The 23,762-nt window shown below is 39.1% G+C and overlaps 1 protein-coding gene across 1 annotated transcript in view; it reads right to left on the bottom strand.

Annotated features, from left to right (window-relative positions):
- Positions 1 to 19,860, bottom strand: part of LOC309550461 (extracellular calcium-sensing receptor-like) — a gene marked incomplete at both ends in the record, with an annotated part of 36,914 nt that extends 17,054 nt beyond the window's left edge. Inside the window, 5 exons of the mRNA XM_082250834.1 lie at positions 44 to 167; positions 2,663 to 2,878; positions 5,002 to 5,802; positions 18,851 to 19,136; positions 19,637 to 19,860. Coding sequence (XP_082106960.1) covers positions 44 to 167; positions 2,663 to 2,878; positions 5,002 to 5,802; positions 18,851 to 19,136; positions 19,637 to 19,860 — 1,651 coding nt within the window. The remainder of the gene's footprint in view (positions 1 to 43; positions 168 to 2,662; positions 2,879 to 5,001; positions 5,803 to 18,850; positions 19,137 to 19,636) is intronic.
- Between the last annotated feature and the right edge of the window lie 3,902 nt (positions 19,861 to 23,762).

The raw sequence follows: 23,762 nt of genomic DNA, 5'->3' as shown, positions 1-23,762 counted from the left end.
ATAAGGGAGTTGATATTGTCAATGATTAGTCTCTAGAACTGACCTGTTTGATTACTGATCGTGCCTTCTTCACACATTACACAGTCAAAACAACAGGAATATTTCCCTTGCTGTACCGCTTTTCTGCTTCCAGGTGGGCAGCTTGCACTGCACACAGACACTGGTATCTGCAAATGGAAGGAGACATATTATTCAATCACATTTTACATTAGATCTATTTCTCCATTAATATTTACTGTGATGTTTTGCTATCTTATGATGGAAGAACCTTCATAAAACTCCACAAGTATGCAGTGGTGTAGTGACCTTCTCCTCTTCTTTGGGTTTATTAAAGACATACAATACATTTTGCCTGAGTGTAAACCATGTGTTTGCCAATTGTGTTGTTTGTTAGTATGCACTTGTAAGAACAGCATGCAGTTCAATTGTAGGTAATAAAAAACAGGAGGGTTGTTTTTATACAGTTAGGACAATCTTGGGCTTAATTTATTCCTGCTAAACAATGGGCACCTACAGGATCAGGTCACTCAAAGTCGGTATTTTAGTTATGTTTCACCCAAATACCCCCAGGTTTCTGATAACTCATTGGGACCACAGTAGCAAAAAATAACAAACATATCATGCTTACCTGCCCTGTGCAGCAGCCCCAGTCCTCCTCTTCTCGGGTCCCCCGCCGCTGCTCTGGGCCCCTCATCCTTGCCGAGTGCTCCCATAGCAAGCCGTACTGGCTGAAATACACATGGGGCTGAATGTTGGGTGATTTGTATTAAACCGGCCGATGTCTCCCGACAGTCAGCCCATATGTACTAAGGCATCACCCTCCTATTTGTATGAGGAAAGTTTCAGTTCTTTTTAACAAATCATACAATTCAACAAAGAGATTAAAAAGCCTTTGTAACAACCATAGCGTATCAGTAAAGCTGGGAACTCAAGTGCACACAAGTCTCCACCTGCGACACTTTATAGTGTGTAAGCAGTTGGTATGTGATTTATTAGAGCTGGATATGCTGAAAATGGAATGATTCGTTTTGAGTTACCAATACTTTATTGTGGTAAATAATCACAATCTATTTAAAAGAAAATTGTTTACAGACTTTTTAGTGACTACTTCAGTAATTGCTTTAAGAGTAACTCCACTTTTGTTGAGAAAAAAAACATTCCCCTCTTGGTGATCTAAGAAAATTGTAAGGATTATAACAAACTTAATTGCAGATTCCTAGATTTTGCTATTCTGAAGAAATCCCTGTGTGTTTCTCTGTGCCCATGTGCTAAGGGAGTCTAAAAGGAGTGGTTTCATAATCATCAACCAGCTGCTGCACCTGCAGTGCATAATGAGGAAAATGTCAGGGTCTGCATCCCTTTATATGTTATTTCCTAATGGGAGTATCTCACCAAAAATGACATTTATGTTGCTTGGGATGCCAAAAATCTGACTTGTATCTTAGTGCAGACTTCTGGGAAAATCAGTGAGCCAAACACACAGGCAGGAAATTATGTTTCTGGGGGGTGTCCTGTACACATTCAGTGTACAGAATGCCTCCAGGTAGCCATATTGCATTGCATTTTACAGAAAAGTACAGAGCTGCAGACTGAAATGGAAAGGTCATTTTTAATAACATTCAATTACAATATGACTTGTGTCACAATTCTATATGCTATACATTTTTTTTTTATTTGCAATTTTTTTCTCCAATAAAGTGAGTTACCCTTTAACATTATTTGCAAGAATAGATATTTTAACTTGAAGTGAAATGGTCAACTATTTTAAACTTTTATTAACCATAAAAACATGATCTGTGTGCTTTTCCCAAACTAAGCCTGACGTTTAGGCTAAGCTCTGCCAGATGGCTGTGAAGAATTTTTCAGTGGACATTTGGCATTGGATGGGTAATGGCAAATAATACAGCTAACCCAAAAAGTCAAAGTCAGAGTTCTCTCATTCGATCCTTTAGGTGGCCGGAAAGGCTAAAATCTGAGCAGTGAATAGCAAGTTTTAGGAGTCACTTTTACTGGCAACATCACAGGAGAAGTCATTTTGTGGGCTGCAGTAAAAAATGTTCCTGTTCCGACTTACAAACAAATTAGATTTAAGAACAAACTTACAGACCCTATCTTGTTTGTAACCTGGGGACCCCCTGTATGTACACCTGTATGTAATCAGTAACAAGACAATAGGCTGTAGAGTCGACGAAAAGTGCACCACTTCAACCCTCCAATTGTTCTCCTCATGGGCTGGAATCAGGTGCTAGCTTGGAACCCATCACTCCTCTACACATAGCTTGGTATAATCCAAAGGAAAAGCCGCACACTGATGCCTTCAAAGGCAAACTTTTATTCTGCTGACAAGCTTTAGGACCACTCCTCTAACATGTTTCACTCAAAAAGCTTTATCTGGCCATTCAGGAATCAAAATCTAGACAGCTTAACAAGGACTGGACAAATTTTTATCTATATATGGACACTGTGGTTGTACAGAAGTCGATTTACTGATCACCTTCTATTGCCTGTCCTAATCATGATAAGGCAGACTTCCACTAATGAATCATCTGTTTAGCAAAATATTTGTTTTGACTACCATAAAAGAGATAAGATCACCTTTGCCTAACAGCACAGCATTCTAAAACGCATCCCTCAATATTGTAATGCACTTACATTTATTTACCTCTTTTTGACCTGCTTGCCATATTATAGAATGTTCATTCACTCTTAGGTTTTCATTACCACTGAATTCCCCCACATGAGCAAAGAAAAATGATCCATTTTCTTTCTTTTGCCAGTTCACCAAATCATAGGATGGATAGGGATCTCCATTCTGGTCAAAGCTTATTTCATCACCAGAATCCATTGTAAAATTCACATGTTTCAGATACTCTAAAAGCTTAATGTTCAAAAAAATGAATTAATTATTACATGTATATTATTGGAAAACTTCATTCTCGGAAAGCATGTCCTGTTCTAATATATCTGTGGTAATTTTTTCTAAATATGCACAGCTTTCTAGTGCCATGATCTTAGCAAACAGAGATCACCTTTTTAGTAATATAATTCATAGTGAGTTGAGTACTATTCTATTTTTCATGGAGAATCAATGAAAAAATGTCTCTTTGGCATCCTGGATTGCTACTTAAAGACTAGCCAGACTAGACAGATGAGCCCAAAAATTAAAAAAAAAGGGGAGAATATATTGTGAGTGAAAACAAGAAAGTATTACATAGCTAACCAAGTAGTTCAGGCAAAGAGGCTCACACATTCTGATAAAAACACATTTCTTAATTCTTACAAGGAAAGATCGGATCAGACACGTTTATTCTGGATATTTTAAATAGGTTTGCTCTGAGCCCCACAATGTAGAGGCCATTGTGTTAATTTATTCTTGTAAAAGACAGTAAATAAATGGGAGATACCTACATTTATTAGGGCTGACTTACCAAAGGAAATCCTTTTTCTAACTTACTTTGCACAAGAATGGGTATTCCAAATCAACACATATTTACATTATTCATTGAACGAAGCGAACATTCATTTTGCAAAGTAAAAAGTATCTACTTCTTTAGTATATCAACCCCAATAACTGTGTGCAGGTCAATAAGAAGCTGCTTTATGATTTTTGGGTGTATCTGTGCTGTATGCATATCTGGAGTTAGGAGCATAAATGATAGTCATATGAATGAAATGAATGATTTGCATATCAGTATTCTTAGAACAAAAGGTTAATTTTTGTTGATTAAAAAAGATCCTAAACTATGGACATTGCAAAGACTTTAGGAAACTGTAATGCAGATTCTTACCTTAACTGAAATGCCGAGAAATGTTGTGAGTCCTGCCTCAATTCTCCCCTTTAAACTTTTTGTTATGGAAATGAGAAAAAGGTAAGATGTTCTATAGTCCAGCAGAGCAGAACTAGGAAGAGCTGATAATGCAGCTTGGAAATTCAGTGCATTAGATGCACTGTGTTTTCAGCTCAAACAGGATATTATGAACCCACTAAATTTTTAGGATCAACATGTGTTTTTCTGTACTTCTTTTTTTAATCCCATTGTGTCTGTGGCAATTTTTTAATGTTAAAATTAGCATGTTTGCTAGAAAACTGCTTTAAACTCCTTAACATTATATATTCACTGAAAGCAGAAAGCAGTAGCTCCTGAGAATAAAATGGTTACAGTTGCAGTTTTTTTATGTTGCATAATATTGGGACAGCTGTTTATCAAGTGCATATTTAAAAGCAATCAAAACTTCACGACAATATGATATCAATTTTTTAATAAAATATAAAGTATGGGTTGTGTTGAGTAAATAGATACAAAACACATCAAGACTCAAAATGTGCTCATGCCTGTGGAATAGAGAAAAACTGCAATATTTATATTTTTTACAGGTGACGTTTTAAACATTTTTATGGGTTGCCATTTAAGTGTTAACCATGAATTATGGCCCTAAAATGACTGCTCTCATTCTGACATTTGTGGCGATACCTCACATGCATGATGCTGTTTACATACACATTTAGGCTCTATGCACGTGTGCGTATGCTTGGACGGAATTGGGGTGCTTTTACAATTTTTTATTTATTTTATAACTATTCAAACTTTTTTAAACACTTTTTTGTTATCATTTACTATAACTGTTATCACAAGGGGGCTAACCCTTTCTTACCACTGTAAAAGTGACTTTGTCAGTGCCACCTAATCACTTTTACTGAGCAGCTGAACTCTGGCTGAAAAAAACTGTACCAAGCTCATGGCATGATTTCAAGTGGTTAAATGGGGTAAACATGAGGAAATGGGCATGTATTGCAGAGATGTACTCAATGTTTTGTGTTTTTTTTTTTTTTTTGCCCTGACATACACTTTAAAATAAAATGATTTTCCAATATTATGTCTTCAAAATGGTCTTAGAGCCAAACGTTTTAACATTTATCTTACTAAAAAACTTACAATTTTCTCGTTTTATAATTAATGAATACAACGTCACTCTCTGAATTTGGTCTGATTTTTAACCTACCTTCCAAGGCTTCAAAGTGATGCTCTGGCTTTTAAGAAAATCTTTGAACCCATTTACCTCAATCATGCTGTGCAAGCCATGACCAACTGCATAAACTGCTTTGTACACGTTATATGAGGTACGCAGGTTGCTCACATCTAGATAGAGGGAAGCAGAGGCATTTAAATCCTCTAATCCAGTACATTGTACTTTACCTGTGTGAACAGAATTATTAATGGAGCAGTTAAAAGTATATTCCCATAGATTTGTAATAAGTGGATTGCTTTCCTGCTGGGATAAATGTGTATTAGCAAGAAAATCTTTCAGTCCAGTAATGTCCCCTCTGCGTATGGCAAATCCGATTGTCCCTCCAAAATTAGTAAACAATTGGTGATTATATACATATTTTGAGGTGGACCAGGCCTCACTAGCAATCCACTGGATTCCTGTTATGTTCTGATAAACAACTCCCTGGAAAATCATTTTTACGATAAGTTCAGAGGCAATTATAAGCACAACCTTCACTTTATGTGTAAGGATTTTTCTTACACTCTGTGAAATCTTGCTGGGAGTAAGAACGGCTGGAATAATTTCATGAAATGCTACACAAAGACCTAGTTTTGTGGCTTCATCTTTAAATGTGCCTCCAGCATTTTGTCCATAGTCATTATCTTCCACAATGAGACCTATCCATGACCATTTGAAATGTTGTACCAGTTGTGCCAGGGCGCGGGACTGGAACAAGTCACTGGGTATGGTACGAAGAAAAGTTGGATATTCGTGTTTATTGCTCAAACAAGCACATGTCGAAAAGTAACTGATCTGCAAACCAAAACACGCAATATATTTTCTAATGAAGAAGAATAGATTATTGGATAGGGTACACAAATGGGGGGGGGGGGGGGTGCTTTATTAAAAACTAGATAAAAACAAGGATATGCAAAATGAGAGCTGCTATTTATAACCAGCAGTCAGAATTCATGTTTAATCTTCCCATAAATTAAAGGATGACATTTGATTGCTTGCTGTTGTCAGTAACTACAATTCTGTGCTATTTTTGGCTCTGGTTGTTATGCATCAACCCTACTGTTTTTAAGATTTAGGATATGTATATACAAGCAATACAATACAAACAAATTATTTGTTCTTCCCCCCTTGGTTAGCATGAAAACTGCCTTTTTTGAAGTTTGCTTATGCCTCTGTGAAGGGTATCATCTAGTTTTAGCTTCCTTTAAGAGCTGGGCCACTCCTTTAACATTTGTACTTAAGATATTTTTTATATATATTTCATATTTCTTTTCCATGCCACATATGGCACTTGTGGCTTGCCACTTGGCATGCATTATTCTTTTACAATATATCTTGTAGTCTCATTGAGTTGTTTCATTGATGTTCAATGGGAGCGCAACCTTTTCTCACAACCACACAGTATTGCAACTAAGCATCATATGACTGTGTTCATGTAGTTCAGACTGGGGACGCTACCATTCATTTATTTAATATCTAGTTTTCCCCAGTTCAGTTGCATATCCCCATGTGTTTGTGTTTGGTTGTATCATATGTCTCCATTTGTATCTGTTTTTGATTTTACAATGTACATAATTGTGTCATATATTGTGTATCCTTTTTCTTTGGTTTTTCCCTTTTTCTTTTTCCACTGATACTGTTATAACTCCTACCTTTTGACTACACAGTTTTTTGATTTTTGCAATAATTTTATTACGTGTGTTCAACTGTCATGCATTTAATGGCTAATTAACTCAGGTGATTTGAGGTATGGCTCTCTTTTAGGACTAGCACTTTAAAAAGCCTGTGTTTGGGCCACATTGGTGTTGTGAACATGCATGATCTGTCCGTGTGAAATGCGTAAACCTTGTCCTATTTCATCTGTCTGGCATGGCGACAAATAAAGAATCTTGACAAGCATTCATCAAACTGCGGTGTGTGGCTATCTTCTTTCTCGTTATAAATACAATACATTAAAAAGTGCAGCTAATATGGATAATGTGATGGTTTATTATCCAAATTCTTATCCAAATTATGTTTGCATTTTTAACTGTGATCACAAGCATTAAAATATTGTTAAATAATGTATTAACTGATGATTGAAAGGGACAGATGCAGGGGTTAAAATGATCCAAAACATCCAAAACAGTCATTTTCAATTAGCTTGCCAGTACTCTAACTCCTTAATTTAATAAAAAAATGAAATAAATACATTTTTGTAAAGTGTATTTAAACAGAATATCAAAATGCATGTGTTTTTTTTTCAGACTTTTTTTCTTTAATTTTCCCCTGATGATCCTGCCAGTACACACTTCCCGTCCTAAGGGAACACCCACTGTGATGTGTCTATGGCGGAGCTACATTGTAACATTGTAACCCTAGGACAGGACTAAAATAGTTTATCCTCCCCTCTTTTCCAGAAAATAGTGGGAGATAACAGTGCAGAGGCAAAAGAGTACACAGGAAGTTATCAAGTTACTGGATCAATGGGAAGGAGGAGGAGGGGTTGAAGAAAGTAAGGTCTGGGGGCCCACTTTGCAAACCCATCAACATTTTTCAGCACAACACAACCATAGTCTTCATCCAATGACTTTGCCTTTATTTTAGATACCACTGCCTAACACAAACAAATTATATATCACACAGTATTTATAATGCAATCTTGAAAATGTATTCAGTTAAAGTGGACGTAAACCCTCCTATTGTTTTCAGCCAAGGAAGCTGCCATCTTGACCTCTGTTTAATCTTCAACTGCCATTAGGCTGCACATGTGAACAGTTATGACACCAGCCATTTCATGGTTTGACAGTTTGGTTGAGAGCACATTCGATGTGACAGGTACATTCCCAATATGTGCCGGAAATGTAACTGTTTTCTGAAATTGCTAAATGTCTGGCTTTACTTCCACTTTAAATTATTCTGTCTGATTTTCTTGCTCAGTGAACCACATCAAAGATGTACAGTATACTACAAAGAAGAAAAAAATCACTGGAAAAAAACATACACAGTAGATCAAGCAAGTGTTAATAAGTAAGATCAGGATAATAACCAATGGTACAGAGCTAAAATTTTGGGAAAATCCCCTCCTCAAGAGTATCCACAAGAGCTATTTTAGCTATAATGTCAACCTTTAAAACCTTTGTAATATCTTTAAGATGTAGTTATTACTGGTTTTGTTATCCCAAAATGTAATGTTTGCTGATAGGGTACAGGGCTATTCTATGCATCTTCACCTCTTTGAGACAAAACATGTTGAGAGGAAGTGGCTTGAGCTGGGGACTGATGTTATCTAGGTTGGAGTGGATAGGTGAGAGATGCCATACGGCATGCAGTTGTCAACAACAGGAGATTGCATATACTTTATATCTATGCTTTTTTAACAGGTGTGGCTGGTGACACCATAAGATATGAGCGCATCTCTTCTTGGATTTAAATAGAGCCGACATTTTGTAATGATAAAATACTATGTGGAGCTGTTTTGTATTTATATTGCCCATGTAATAAAATTCTAAACACTAACACTAACATACAAAGCCCATTATAACTCTGCCCCAAGCTACATCACCAATCTTTTCTCCAAATATCATCCAAACCGTCCTCTCAGCTCCTCCCAAGAACTCCCCCCTTGTCTCCTCCTTCAAAGCTTGTCTCTAGGACTTCCCCAGAGCCTCTCCCACCTTCTGGCACTCCCTACCATAATCTGTCCGGCTCTCTCCTACTCTGTCCACCTTTAGGCAATCCCTGAAAACTCATCTCTTCAAAGAAGCCTATCCTGCCTTTAGCTAATAACCAAATCTTCTATTTCTCTCAACAGTTCATCACACATTTATCACAGTGAGTGATTTGTTAAATTGATCTTTTGTAAACGAATTTTACATTTTTCTTTTGGTGCACCTCTTCATTTTTTTTTTTTTATCACATACAGATGACCCCTACTGAAGTCTATGAGAGCTGATATTTTCTATTTTATCTGGCTTTTTTCAAGACTAATTTGCAAGCTATTTTTAAATAAAAAAAATTGCATGGGTAACTGAGCACTGCCATGTGGGACATTGTATCTGGGACCAAGTAACTGGTTATTTAACTGTTCCCTTAGTATTATTTCAACTGAGCCTTGGTTGTTTACCTAGGGCTTAGTTGATTAATACCTCCTTTAAGCCTTCTTTTGAGTAAAGTAAATCTAAAGAGTTAAAACAGATCTGCATTGTGTCAGTGTGTCATTTAAAAGTATACACAACATGTCTGAACCTAGAGTGTCAGGAGGGCTGGACAGTTGACAGGGTCAATGCGGCACAGAAGAACATACAACTACAAGCATCCTCAAAGGGGATAGTGCTACACTAATACTTAAAGGGCAACATTTAAAACACAAATGCTTGGGGATGCCTTAAAGCTGCATGTGAAGTTACAGAACAGTACAAATTAACCCTTTAAAAATCACATAAACAACCCCAAAATACGACTGCTAAATCACAGATCATCAGCTGCCATCTGTTTGGCTCGGGATCTGTCGTTTTGTGTTAGTGGCAGAAACGCTGTAAAGTGAGTCCCCGGCTGTACCCTCTTCTTATTCTTGTAACTAGGATGGCTGGATAGCTGGCTGCCCTCCTATCATAAAGCAAACTTCCTTGTTTTGATAAGCAAAATATAACATAAAACACTATCCAGAACATTTACAAAGATTGCATTTTTGTCATGTGAGCCAGCAACTGTAACGCTCCTTGCGTTTCTTATAAGGTGTGGATTTTCAGCTGCAGAAGTAGTTCCACGTCAGTAGTCATGTAGGAGATATGCTGAGATACCAATCCCAACCTCAATGACTCATCATGTATGGAAGGTCTTATTTCAGCCAGTAAATACACACAGTAATTAAGCTGGTTCCTAGTGTGACTTTATATACATGTGGTAAGACAATGATAAAGGTCTTAGGGATAGGTTTGAGTGGAAGTGGTAGGTGACAGACACTTGAGGTGAGACAGTGCAGATGGATGCAGGAAGGGTTAGCGATCATGTATGATAACAGATGACAGAGTAGCAGGTGCATACAGGAGAGATCAACCCAGTGCAGGAAATAGTAGCAGTAGCCTCAAGAGCTAGCAATCTAGTTATGCAGATGTAAAAGACAGTCCTTGCTATGCAGAGCTAAATAGTGTAAGCCTAGTACAAGTCTATAGAGATTTCCCCTGTGGGGTACTTAGCACTAATAGCGATAGCCGAAGGATCGCTCAGGAGATGCGGATGATCCAGTAGCAGGATGCAGGGATCAGCGCAGCGAGGTTCATCAGCGAGGAGAGCTTGCAAGCATGGAAGCTTCAAGCAAGATTAGTATCCAGGTACTGGTGTTTGAACGAACACATGTGAGTGAGAACCGACGCCCTAAATAGCCATCTAGTCCGGCGCTGGGTGATGACAGCTTCAGCCTTAAAGGGAAACACACCTATATGTGTTTCTTCTGTCTAGGTAGATGGAAATCACCAGGAATAAATGTGATAGGAGGCACTGAGAGTGCCAGAGCCTTACATTACCCCCCCCCCCGTAAGGCCGGCTCCGGAAGGCCTCTAAGGCTGGTTGTTGATATAAGAATCACATGAGACTGGTTGCCGATGCGAAAATCGGAAGGGAAAAAAAAAATTTTCTCTTTTTTTTTTTTTTTGTTGCCGATATGAAAATCGGAATGAGACTGGTCTCCGATGCGAGAATCGCATAAGACTGGTTGCCGATATGAAAATCGGGAAGAAAAAAAAAAATTGGTTGCCGATATGAGAATCGGATAATACTGGTTGCCGATATGAGAATCGGATCAGGTTGGTAACCGATCTGAGAATCGGATCCCTTGTTGCCGATATGAAAATCGGATCAGGTTGGTAGCCGATGAGAATCGGATCCCTTGTTGCCGATATAAAAATCGGATCAGGTTGGTAACCGATGAGAATCGGATCACTTGTTGTTAGGGTGTCTGCTACATGGACCCCTCACTAGAATCGGACGCATAACCATCCGAAGTAATCCTAGTAGACCTAGCAACCAATGCTTCTTCAAACATCCTCAGATCCTTCCTACATACCACCGTGCCATTAGAAGCACGTACGCAGTCAGGTGCAAGAATCTCTGTATTTTCATCGGAAGCCAGAAATGTGCTTGCAAAAATAGGAGTATCCTCAGGAGGTGGTACAGAAGGGTTTTTTGAACGTGGTATAAAGTTCACTGGAGTTGAAGGAATATCTATTCCAATATTTGTTAATTTCTGGGTGTCCTTCACTGATATAGAACAGGGACAGGGCTGGCAACAGCCTTGATAATTTCCAGGCTGTTTTTCAGGGAAGACCCTTCGGATTCGCCTGGCCTCCATTGGGAGAGCCTTAGGCCTATGGGGTCTGGTTGGGCAGAATGTAATGAAATGTCCCCCTTCTCCACAATAAAAACAAAGGCCACAGATTCTCCTGTGATCTCTTTTTTCTTGTGAGGACAACCTAGCATGTATGGCACCAATCTCCATAGGCTCCTCATCCATCTCTGTAGGATGAGGGTCCAAATGGGATGTGTCAGAGTGACAAGGTCGACTGTTTGAGGCAGGCTCAGACCATGACCAGGCAGGATCACCATATCTACTAGGTCTCCTTTTTTCCTTAGGTAGCCGGGGTCTGTGGTTACCTGGAGCGGGTTTAGGAGTGGGGTCAATAGCTGAATTCTGAGAAGAACTGGATAATGGCATTTCCATTTTTTCAGACTTCCTTTCTCTTAGTCTTCTATCTATGGTGATACTGAGTTGTATCAATGTATCCAGGGTTTTTGGCATCTCTGCTCGGGCGAGCTCGTCCTTGACGGCTTCTGATAGGCCAAGCCTAAATTGGGTTTTCAGAGATGCATCATTCCATCCTGAATCAAGGGTCCATCTCTTGAATTCTGCGACAAAGTCTTCTACAGGCCTTTTTCCTTGTTTCAAGGATCTTAACTGAAGATCGGCAGTACTCTGCATATTGGGGTCATCATATAGGCTAGTGAGCTCTGCCAGGAACAAGGCATAGGAGTTGAGAAGCTGGTCGTTTTTTCAAAAAGAGAATCTGCCCAGGCTCGAGGATCGCCTGATAGGTAAGAAATAATAGTACAAACCTTAATGTGATCAGTAAGGTAGGTACGAGGTTTTAGCAAAAAAAGTAACTCACATGCGTTTTTAAATTCGCGAAATTTTTTGCGATCGCCTGTAAATACCAAAGGGGGATTTATCTTGGGTTCAGGAGACTGTGCAGAGGTAAGTTGTGTCAGTCTAATTACCTGCTGCGACAGAGCCTGATTGTCGTTTTTCAATTCAGCAAGTGCGTGTATTAACGCAGATACCTGCTGTTTTAATTGTGTCACCTGAGTGGCTACTTCTGCTGAATCCATTTTTTGGGTTCGTTCAATCTGTAACGCTCCTTGCGTTTCTTATAAGGTGTGGATTTTCAGCTGCAGAAGTAGTTCCACGTCAGTAGTCATGTAGGAGATATGCTGAGATACCAATCCCAACCTCAATGACTCATCATGTATGGAAGGTCTTATTTCAGCCAGTAAATACACACAGTAATTAAGCTGGTTCCTAGTGTGACTTTATATACATGTGGTAAGACAATGATAAAGGTCTTAGGGATAGGTTTGAGTGGAAGTGGTAGGTGACAGACACTTGAGGTGAGACAGTGCAGATGGATGCAGGAAGGGTTAGCGATCATGTATGATAACAGATGACAGAGTAGCAGGTGCATACAGGAGAGATCAACCCAGTGCAGGAAATAGTAGCAGTAGCCTCAAGAGCTAGCAATCTAGTTATGCAGATGTAAAAGACAGTCCTTGCTATGCAGAGCTAAATAGTGTAAGCCTAGTACAAGTCTATAGAGATTTCCCCTGTGGGGTACTTAGCACTAATAGCGATAGCCGAAGGATCGCTCAGGAGATGCGGATGATCCAGTAGCAGGATGCAGGGATCAGCGCAGCGAGGTTCATCAGCGAGGAGAGCTTGCAAGCATGGAAGCTTCAAGCAAGATTAGTATCCAGGTACTGGTGTTTGAACGAACACATGTGAGTGAGAACCGACGCCCTAAATAGCCATCTAGTCCGGCGCTGGGTGATGACAGCTTCAGCCTTAAAGGGAAACACACCTATATGTGTTTCTTCTGTCTAGGTAGATGGAAATCACCCGGAATAAATGTGATAGGAGGCACTGAGAGTGCCAGAACCTTACAGCAACATTGCAAATGGCAGTTATTTGAATATTTTTTTAGCCCACAGGTTGAGCTCCATGCTCCTTATTACTTGATATGAAGCCATTCCTCTGTGCCGTGTTTGTAAATTACATATTTAGTCAGCAGAGGAAGCTCTTAGCTCATTTTGACATGCATCCAAGCATGGCCTGGCTGTGTAGCTGAAAAAGTCCTTTCTAGAAAGTTCTATATAGTCCAAGTGATACCTCAATAGATTTTACCATTCTCGCAAAATCATTTGTTGGTATTACTTTAAATTTTCACCTTTTTCACTTGCTCCCAGCATTACCAATTCAGAGTTCAGAGCGAATGACTACCAAATAAATATTAGCAGCCTCACAGTGCCCAAGATTTAGTTTTTCAGGTATTATTCAATCAATTGGGAATACTTTAGGCTTCAGTGGTTCACTTGATGAAGAAGATGTCTACTCAAATCCCAAAATGACCAGTTCAGAAGTGAGTGACTGGCCATTTGGGCCCCATATAAATGATACTGTTCCTACGGTGCCTCAGGATACAGTTTATTATTCTTAATCAGAGAGTCAATTATTGAGATTCATGTTTTCCAATTTGCTTACTAAAGAAGAGGGCTGTAAAAATCCCTACAAAACCCAGCATTACCATTCAGAACTGAGTAACTGACCCCCAAATAAATTGTACTATAATTACTGTGCCCCAGGACATAGTTGAAGATTCTGAAAAGCAATTATTGAGAATATATAAGCTTCTCTGGATCACCTTCATAGGGAAGATGGCCACTGGCTGACACGCCACATGTCTCTCCCTTCCTGGTTTCCCAGGCCACACAGCCAGTCAGTGGTCTCCTGCAACTTCCAGGGCATGCCTGCATGAGCTTGTTTTAAATCAGGTTGTGGAGGGTGCTAATCGGAGTAAAATTCCGGTGGTCTGACATCAGTCCTTATTTTTTATATCAAGAAAGTCACTGCCTAAAAATGCGGGACGCAGGCACAGTGGAAAACTGAGGGTGGGTCACAGCCAGGCAGCAGCTGTCAATCATAGAGTGACTTGATGCTGTAGCTGTGCACAATGTGAATTGATTTGAATGACATGGCTGGTGGCCCTGAGGGTGAAACAATTGGTGCAGAGAGGCAGACATGACATTGACAGGAATTACAGGTAGAAATTATAAATATAAATGGGTCAATAATGTCAGACATCCACTAGGTATTTTTAATTTATTTTTAGACTGTATACTAGGGGCCAGTCTGCCCCTGTTAAACAGGCTAAAAGGGAAAAAATAAGATACGTTCATTGTTAGGGTTGACACTTTAAGCAATACCAGGCATGTCAGCAAGGAAACATGTAGGTATATCATGGTATATCCAATATATGTATAAAATGTGATAAAGTTCCTGTCCATAAGGGGATTCTAGGCAATTGAGATTACTCTGAGCTTGCCTATTGGCTTAATAACATTGGTAAAATGAGATCCTGCAAATTAATTGTGCAGCTGTTAGATCATTTCCTTGCAGTAAAGAACATTATTTACAAAAATCATGTATATCTCTGTAAGAAAATATGTTCTTGTTTCTCAACACAGTCAATAGAAAATCTCAAGGCAGTCAATAGAAAATAACAAATAATGAGCTGGTTAGCTTTTAGGTGGATTTCCTACTTGCATATATATTGCAGCAGTTTGTCTGTGGATGAATTATTTTCTTTTCTCTTTAGAATGTGTGCTTACTATCATAACTTCCCTTTTTTTTATTTGTGACTCTGTAACATTGCTTTTATTTTTAGAGTTCTCATACTGAATCCACAATTAGCTGCAGTCACAGTCAGATATTTCCATAAGTTTAATCTTCGAATAAATGCAAAACTTTCTAACAAAGCAAAGTACTGCTCCCAGCTCAAGTGAAATAGCTTCCCAAGCAGATTTCAAATATTTTCAGTCAGAGCTTGCAATAAACTGATTATAACATTTACGGATTTCAATAAAAGTTAGTTGCTTTAGTATACCCACTTAAGCTAGGTACACACGCAGCAGTTATACTATATGACCATGAGGCAAAGTAAGGCCAGCCATCATAATCAGATCCTGATCCAGAGATTGTTGAATTGGAGACACACATAAAGCTACATGACACATAAGCACATATCATGAAAACTGCAAAATGTTATTGCAGTATGAGCAGACAGCTTAGTGAGTGTTGGGATTCTGGTACAAGGGGGTTTCCTCATCACATGTAGAGCTCATAACTACTAAACTAGTGATACCTTATAATCTACTGTAAGTTGTTATTGAATTGCAGGGTCCATCAGGGCTGGCCCAAAACATTGTGCTGCCTGGGTCCAAAAATGAAATGCTGCCCCCCCCCCAAAAAAAATCTCACCCACCAAAATGCCCCCACATCCATTATTTTATATCATGATAATTAAAACAAAAATTACGCTAGGTTCACATCTGTGTGGGTGTGGGAGTGCATGCAAATTGCATGTGTTCCCATATCCACATGCAATTACACAAAAAAATGCGCTGCTTTAAGAAAACACACAGGGTACCAATAAATCTTAATGGCACTCCCACACACTGAACAACGTAATGTGGTTTCCCAGACAGGAAACACATGGTGACATGATAGCACATGTGGTTTCTATGCCGCTGCATGTTAAAAAAAAGTTTCAGGGGACCATTTTTCTGCATTTAACACAGGTACAATAGCCCATTCATATGAATGGGTGCTGTTCCCTTACAAATACAGCATGCAGAACCGTGGAGATCTGAACCTAGCCTTGGACCTTTTGCTGTTACCGTGGGCAACAGCTCAACTTAAACCCCCTTTTTTTGCACATCTGCCACATTAGTTTGGGTGAGATGGAGAGGGCAGTTCTTTCTAGTCAATGCACAACACTTGATTAGGGACTTGCCCTGAGTAAAAATAGAGCAACCAATAAAACCAACCACTCACATTACCTAGATTTACTGTGTCCACCCCTTGAAAACTTGGCTTGGTTCCTGTAGAACTCACCAGCTGGCAAAGTGGTGCCTTAGCCTCCTATTCCGTGGGTAGCAACAATAACTTCTCCTTGCAGCAGTTGTGATTAGCCAGTATTTGTGCAGGGCCAGTGCAAGGATTTTTGTCTACATAGGCGAAGGTGCAGTTTGCATCTACTTTTATGGGCTGCCTGCATGCAGCTCCAAGATGGACACACAGGCAGACAGCAGCTCTGTTTGCAGAAAGAGACTCAACACCTGTTTGAATGAGCCCTTTCAATAGAATCTGCAGAGTTCAAACTTCAAACTGTAAGGGGAAACTCTGATAAAAGGGGGCCCTGGGCAACCTGATTTAGGGGAGCACTGGCAACTCTCTGGTGACAGAACTGCCTTACATTAGAGTTCCTCTTTACACAAGAGTTTGCAGAGTTCCACCTTAAATAAGTGTCCACCTCACCCCCCCCCCTTACCTTAGGGTTCCTAGTTGCACTTCCCTCTTAAATCGTTGTCCATTCGATGCATGCAGCCTGTAGGGCACTGTGGGCAGGTAGAGGCAGGCTGTGGCGCACTGTCAGCTTGCCCTGGCTCAGGTAGGCTGTTGGTCCTTCCTCCTCCTCCTGCCTGTCTTCTTCAAGCTACTAGAAACAGGTGCCAAGCGACTGATGTCACATGCACCCTCTTATACTCGTCATGCTGCTTGAGTCAGGTCGAGCTCAGCTGTCTAACAATTGGCCAGCTCTGGATCTATACATGTGCAGAACTGGGGCAAAGCCAGAAAATTTACGGGTGCTCTTCTCCTGTCTATAGACATTTAGGTTGGGTTCACATATCTGCAATGCAGGACACCACATGTAATTACATCTGGTGTTTGTACAGTGAGATTTGAGCCATTCATTTCTATGGCTCCAATTACACCAAATCTGCACAAAAAAGGTGCAGGATCCTTTTTTCCCACACTGGAATGAGATCACATGTGTGCTCCCTCCTATGCGATCCGATTATGTCAATCGCACTGCATTTTTCAAATAGTTTTGGGGTGTCATTAATTTAACATTGACACCCCATGCGGTTTACATGAATGTTGTGTGATTTCAATGTGATGAGGGAAATGCACAGCATTTGCTGCATTTTCCGCACCGCATATATGTGAACCTAATCTTATGAACAGGAGAAAAGCGCCTTTTTACTAACTGTTCATCTGGGTTTAGCAACCCAGACTTTGACTGTCCACATGTTTCCTGCTCTAACTTGTCCATCTCCCTGCCCTGTTCTCATCTTCCTTGCTCTGTCCACATCTCACCAATCACCATGTCTTCTGTTTTCTCCCTATCTCCTTTGATCTGTCCCCATGTACTCTTCAATGACTACCCCCATTTGTCCATGTCCCCTTCTCTGTCCCCATTATGTCCTCATGTTTTCATCTTTCCTATGGAATCTATAGTGTACGGTCACTGGGCTGTATAATGAGAACTATCTAAGCATTTTGCCCTACCTTCCACTGTGGCTGTGAGATCCCTCCGTACCATTCCCACTCCTGTGCCTCCTGACCCCTCCCCCTGGTCTCAACTCCTCCACATCATGTCACACACACCACCAGCTCAGCAGCGAGTGTGTCCAGGCTGGAATGGTGCCTCCGCAGACTCTGCTACCTACCGCCCAGGTGGGAGAGAATTGATTTTTATTGTGGGCACTGAAGGGAGAGAAACTGGTGGTGGAGGTGGGTCAGGTGTTCGGAAAGAGAGTCGGTGCTAGGAGAGAGGAGGCAGGGGGCTGGGACTCAGAGAGAGCAGCTGAAAGTCACTGTAGAAAAGCAGCAGCTGAAGTTCACAGAGCCTGGGGCTGTGCTGTCTGACACCGTGTGCTTTGCCTGACCTGAGCTGGGTAAAGCTGCATGTGAGCAGGGCTGGTGCCAACATAAACTGCCTATGCTGCATTATGCTGGTGCTGGCCCTGTATTTGTGCTATATGCTGTGCCTTCCCGGGAAACCTCCTCTGCTCTGCTCCCTAACCCATGCCCGCTCTGTCTCTACCCCACAAGCCATGCCCACACTGCTCCACAATCAATGCCTCATGCTGCTCAGCTGCTCCCCAGTTATACAATGTACACAAGAGCCAGAGGTGACACTAGTATGCTGGAGGCACTGAGGCAGAGACGGTGGTATTTTGTATATTGCTGTGCCCGACCGGCGGCCACAACACTGAGCTAGCAAAGGCCGACAATTTAGCGATTCTTCTTACAATGCATTTCTGGGACATAGAGGTGGCGGGCCGTGGCTGCCCCTGCTCAAACTTCCGCCTGGGTCCAATGGACCCAGCAGGACCCAAGGTAGGGCCGGCCCTGGGGTCCATAAGCCCAAGTCTTCCAAATCCAGCTTTCAAAGCGCTGCTAAATTAATGTAAAATATATTCTCCAAATATCGGAAATTAAGGTAAATGTGGTATTGGTTATGCTTGTTGATACAGCTGTTACTTGATTTAGAACAATATACAACTTGTTGTGATTAAACCCTGTTTTTTTTTTTTTTTTGCAATATTTTGTGTAACTTTGACTTAAATGCGAAATTAGTAAAGTAAAGTTGGTATATAGCTGACCATAACTGTAAATAAACTGTGTGAATTATTATGTATTGGAAAATGCATAATAAATACATATTAAAACATAACATTAATATATTACCACTGGAATTCTGAAAAGCCCCGCCACTCTAGTCACAGCAATTGATTGGGTAGACCAGCAGCCTCCAACTATCACTGGTACTAATGGAAATTTTTCACAGGTTATGTGCTGATCTTCAACACCAGTGGTCAATAACATAGCTGCCCGCGTGGCCTGGAAGTGGGTATAACATGCATCATAAATTCTGTAGCCCAAAGTAATATTGGGTAGCAACTTATCGCTTTTGTTTATTTCTTCAATCGTGAAAATCATAGTTTGTATAGCCTGGAAATCAGCAACACTAAACCTGTGAAGAAAGCATATTAAGAATAATGCATGATATTAGCGGTTGTGTAGAAAGAACATTTACTGTTGCAGGTGGCTTTCTTTTTTACTGGCTGAACAAGACACACTCATTTACCTGGTTAGGTGACCCCTGAAACCTTTGAGCAGGCATCTCCAGCTATATCCTGATGACCACCCGTTAATTCCAGTGCACTATGGGATTCCCCAAACCCAGGTCACTTTTCTTACTGGCCAGTGAGGCTGCCCACCAAATTTGGTGGGCAGCGGGGAGAAGTGGATTATCAGATATATCCCTAACTAGTGAAGAGGAAAGTCAGTGGGTCAGTAAAATAGTATGCTGCCATTCTTAGATTCATTTGTAAGCTTTCAGTGTAATATATGATTGTTTCATTGTGAATCTGTGCAGACACTGGTTCAATGTGCTGTGCAGTTATGCTTTAATCTTTATTACTATTAATAACTATAGTCTTTATTATGTATACATAAGATCTCAGTACTTACCCTGAACATTGTAATTTTTCTGGGTCATTTCTGAATGATAAATCTGGATGAGACTCCACATAGTTTGCAGAAAAGATTCCCCCTATATTCACGTTTCCCTTCCTAATTACAGCTGTCAGGTCAAAATGTCCATCTAGTACGCAGCTTGGATGAATTTCCTTTTCAGCTAGTGTCCTTATTAAAAAAAGAAACCTCAGCCCTAACAATACCTGCTTGAAATTCATTCTGACAAGTGGTGCCCATCATCTTTCTAACAGATCACAAGAGGAAGATCTTTTTATGCGCAGCTCTTACTTTTTATAGACAAAAAATACAGCTGGGAAATACCAGCATCTCTTCTGAGAACAACTAATGAGACTGAATAAATTCCCTGCAGACTTTTCAAAAATTAAATGAATTCTAATATTAAATGTGTATTAAGTGTTCTGCAAATCACATTTTACCTGTAACATAGATAGATAGATAGATAGATAGATAGATAGATAGATAGATAGATAGATAGATAGATAGATAGATAGATAGATAGATAGATAGATAGATAGATAGATAGATAGATAGATAGATAGATAGATAGATAGATAGATAGATAGATAGATAGATAGATAGATAGATAGATAGATAGATAGATAGATAGATAGATAGATAGATAGATAGATAGATAGATAGATAGATAGATAGATAGATAGATAGATAGATAGATAGATAGATAGATAGATAGATAGATAGATAGATAGATAGATAGATAGATAGATAGATAGATAGATAGATAGATAGATAGATAGATAGATAGATAGATAGATAGATAGATAGATAGATAGATAGATAGATAGATAGATAGATAGATAGATAGATAGATAGATAGATAGATAGATAGATAGATAGATAGATAGATAGATAGATAGATAGATAGATAGATAGATAGATAGATAGATAGATAGATAGATAGATAGATAGATAGATAGATAGATAGATAGATAGATAGATAGATAGATAGATAGATAGATAGATAGATAGATAGATAGATAGATAGATAGATAGATAGATAGATAGATAGATAGATAGATAGATAGATAGATAGATAGATAGATAGATAGATAGATAGATAGATAGATAGATAGATAGATAGATAGATAGATAGATAGATAGATAGATAGATAGATAGATAGATAGATAGATAGATAGATAGATAGATAGATAGATAGATAGATAGATAGATAGATAGATAGATAGATAGATAGATAGATAGATAGATAGATAGATAGATAGATAGATAGATAGATAGATAGATAGATAGATAGATAGATAGATAGATAGATAGATAGATAGATAGATAGATAGATAGATAGATAGATAGATAGATAGATAGATAGATAGATAGATAGATAGATAGATAGATAGATAGATAGATAGATAGATAGATAGATAGATAGATAGATAGATAGATAGATAGATAGATAGATAGATAGATAGATAGATAGATAGATAGATAGATAGATAGATAGATAGATAGATAGATAGATAGATCGATAGATACACATACAATATAATCAGTTGTGTGTGTGTGGTTTTAGCATGCTGAAATAAATGAGTACTGTATAGTTTTAGAATGAAGCAAGTGTTTGTAGTCTTCTTCTTTTGTTTATTATGTATAAATAACATACTCATACTTCTAAGCCTATTCATATGGGCGTTGGTAAGGATGGGTTTTTTGTTCTTTGACTCAATCTCTTCAGCCCCTCTGACTCACTAAGTTGAGTGTAAAAAACATGCAATATCACAGAAAAACACAGAAAGTAATACTTAGTACCCAGTAGTAGTATTATTTAAAAGAAAATAGGCACTGAACAGTTAGAATAGACTGACTTATATATTGTCACCTTGATATGGTTGGTAAATAAGTAACGAGCACACTAAATTAACTGACCTTGCTATTCAGGTACAAGGCTTTCTTTAATTGTCTAGCACAGTGGGTTTTTTTTTGCAACCTAAATTTTTGTTAAAACCTGAGATACATACATGGATTTCACCCTATAAATCTGCTTTTGCCATTCATTGACAAGCATAAACTTCCATTGACGATTACTGGATAAAAATTAAACAGGCATTGTTGATTACTGGGAAAAAATGAAAGCTATGGTTGTATTCAATAATCATAATAATACTAATAATAATAATAAACTAGCAATGAAAAAGATTAAACAGTTATTAAGGTTCAGTGGGATAGATGAAATGTGCATTGGTGTTCAATGGGAAAAGATTAAACTTGCATTGGTGTATAGGGGTAACACAAAATTTGCATTGGTTCATAGAGGAAAAAAGATTAAACTGGCATTGGCGTTGTTGTACAGTGTTAACATTAAAGCCTAACTTTGTGCAGCTGAAAAAAATAACTTTACAGTGCCCCCTCCCTTTCAATTTGTCTAGGGATGTAGGTATAAGGATTTCTTAATCCTGGCTCCCCTGAGTTTTATGCTCTCCATGTGACTGGTCTCTGAAGCTACTTCCATTTGCTGCTTGACTGTTTAAATCTTTCTACCATCATCACATGCAATTTTGAACCAGCAGCCCTGCACTAAAAACCAGGATGCTGAGGGTTTGCCCACATACTGGAAGCATCATAGAGCAAAGAGGAGTTTCGGTTGCCAGAGCTGCACTGTGGACTCTCAATATGTTGTTAGGCATCAGAACTCTAAGGATGGGGTTCAGCAGATATCAATCCACTGCAGTGGTTTCAGTGTTGGAATTTAAGGTAATGTTGGGCAGCTAATCAGTTAGAATGATAGCCAGAAAGGGAACACTAAAGGCACCATTGGAAAGATATGAATCCACTACAATGGTAGGGACGCAATTCCTGGAGGAATATAAATATATATATTTTTCAAAATCTTGATTTCTGTCATACTATATTGATCATTTTTTTAGGCATTAGCTAAAATCCCAAATAAACATGTAGTCCATCTTTTTTCAAAAAGCAATACACGCAACAACATTAATCTCCTGAATATTATGTATTTACTCATTTTTGTTTGCAATGAAGCCTGTAGAGCTTTTCATTCATGAACAGTGTGTTGCAGGTGCCTTGCAAGGCTTTTAAAATGTGCTACCCCAGCCTTAGGTCCATATGGTGGTACAGATCTGCTGTTCAGTAGCCTGGAGGTATGGCCGAACTATGGCTTGAAACAGGAGGGCAGATCTCGGCACATGGTGGCAGATGGGACTGGTAGAAAATTCTGTGAGTGATACTGGACCTTGTTGATATGGTTATGAGGGTGGAGCCACACACAGATACACCAAATTGACATATTTACAAAATTCTTCAGGCAGGACCATCTTGCAATTCAGGAAAAGCAGGGTTTTGGAGATGCATGCAACCATGCCTAATTTTACACCAGTGTAACATGAAACCTGGTCTACAAAGTGGGCTTAGCCTTTAAGGTTTACTAACAATGCTGTAAGTAATATATTAGCACAGGACCCAAGTAAAATAACTCTATTTGTTAGATAAATTGACATCAATTGGTAATTTACCTCTATCAAGACAAAAAAAAAAATTCCACTCACAGCAGTGTATATTTAGTAATTGATATTTTATCCTTTTTCTTTCCCTTGGTATTAGCACAGATTTCCCTCGGCCCACACTGACCCACTCATAAGCAGCTGTGCAGGAAAACCCAGCAGCATTGTGCTATGAAAGTTACCCTGTTTCACATGAATTCACTGAGGACTCTAATCAGCATTCACTTCAAGTTACTGTACAAAATTCATTTCCTGGCAGTTAAACATACACAATCCCCTAAAGGTTCAAGCTTGATTATTTGCATCGGTGTAAGTAAAATTGATGCTCAGGTGTTCTGACAATTTGCTAAGCATCAGATCTAAAGATCAAATTATCTACTATTCTTGTTTACTTCACATAGTGTGTCGTATATCAAAAGTGTCTAAAAGGGAAAACTATGTGTGTTGCCGATAGCAATCAATTAGATGTTCTTTTACAATTTCTATCTTGCTGCAGAAATAGGTAGCTGAAATCCATCTGCGTTCCCATAGCCAACACAGACATGTTTGTAAAACATTTGGGGCACACAGAGATTGTTTGACATTTGAGGTCTGCAGAAATATTAAACAA

This window comes from Pelophylax lessonae (assembly GCF_965119305.1).
Source record: "Pelophylax lessonae genome assembly, chromosome: 3".
In the NCBI taxonomy this organism is placed as follows: Eukaryota; Metazoa; Chordata; class Amphibia; order Anura; family Ranidae; genus Pelophylax; species Pelophylax lessonae.
This window is presented reverse-complemented; position numbering and strand designations above follow the sequence as displayed.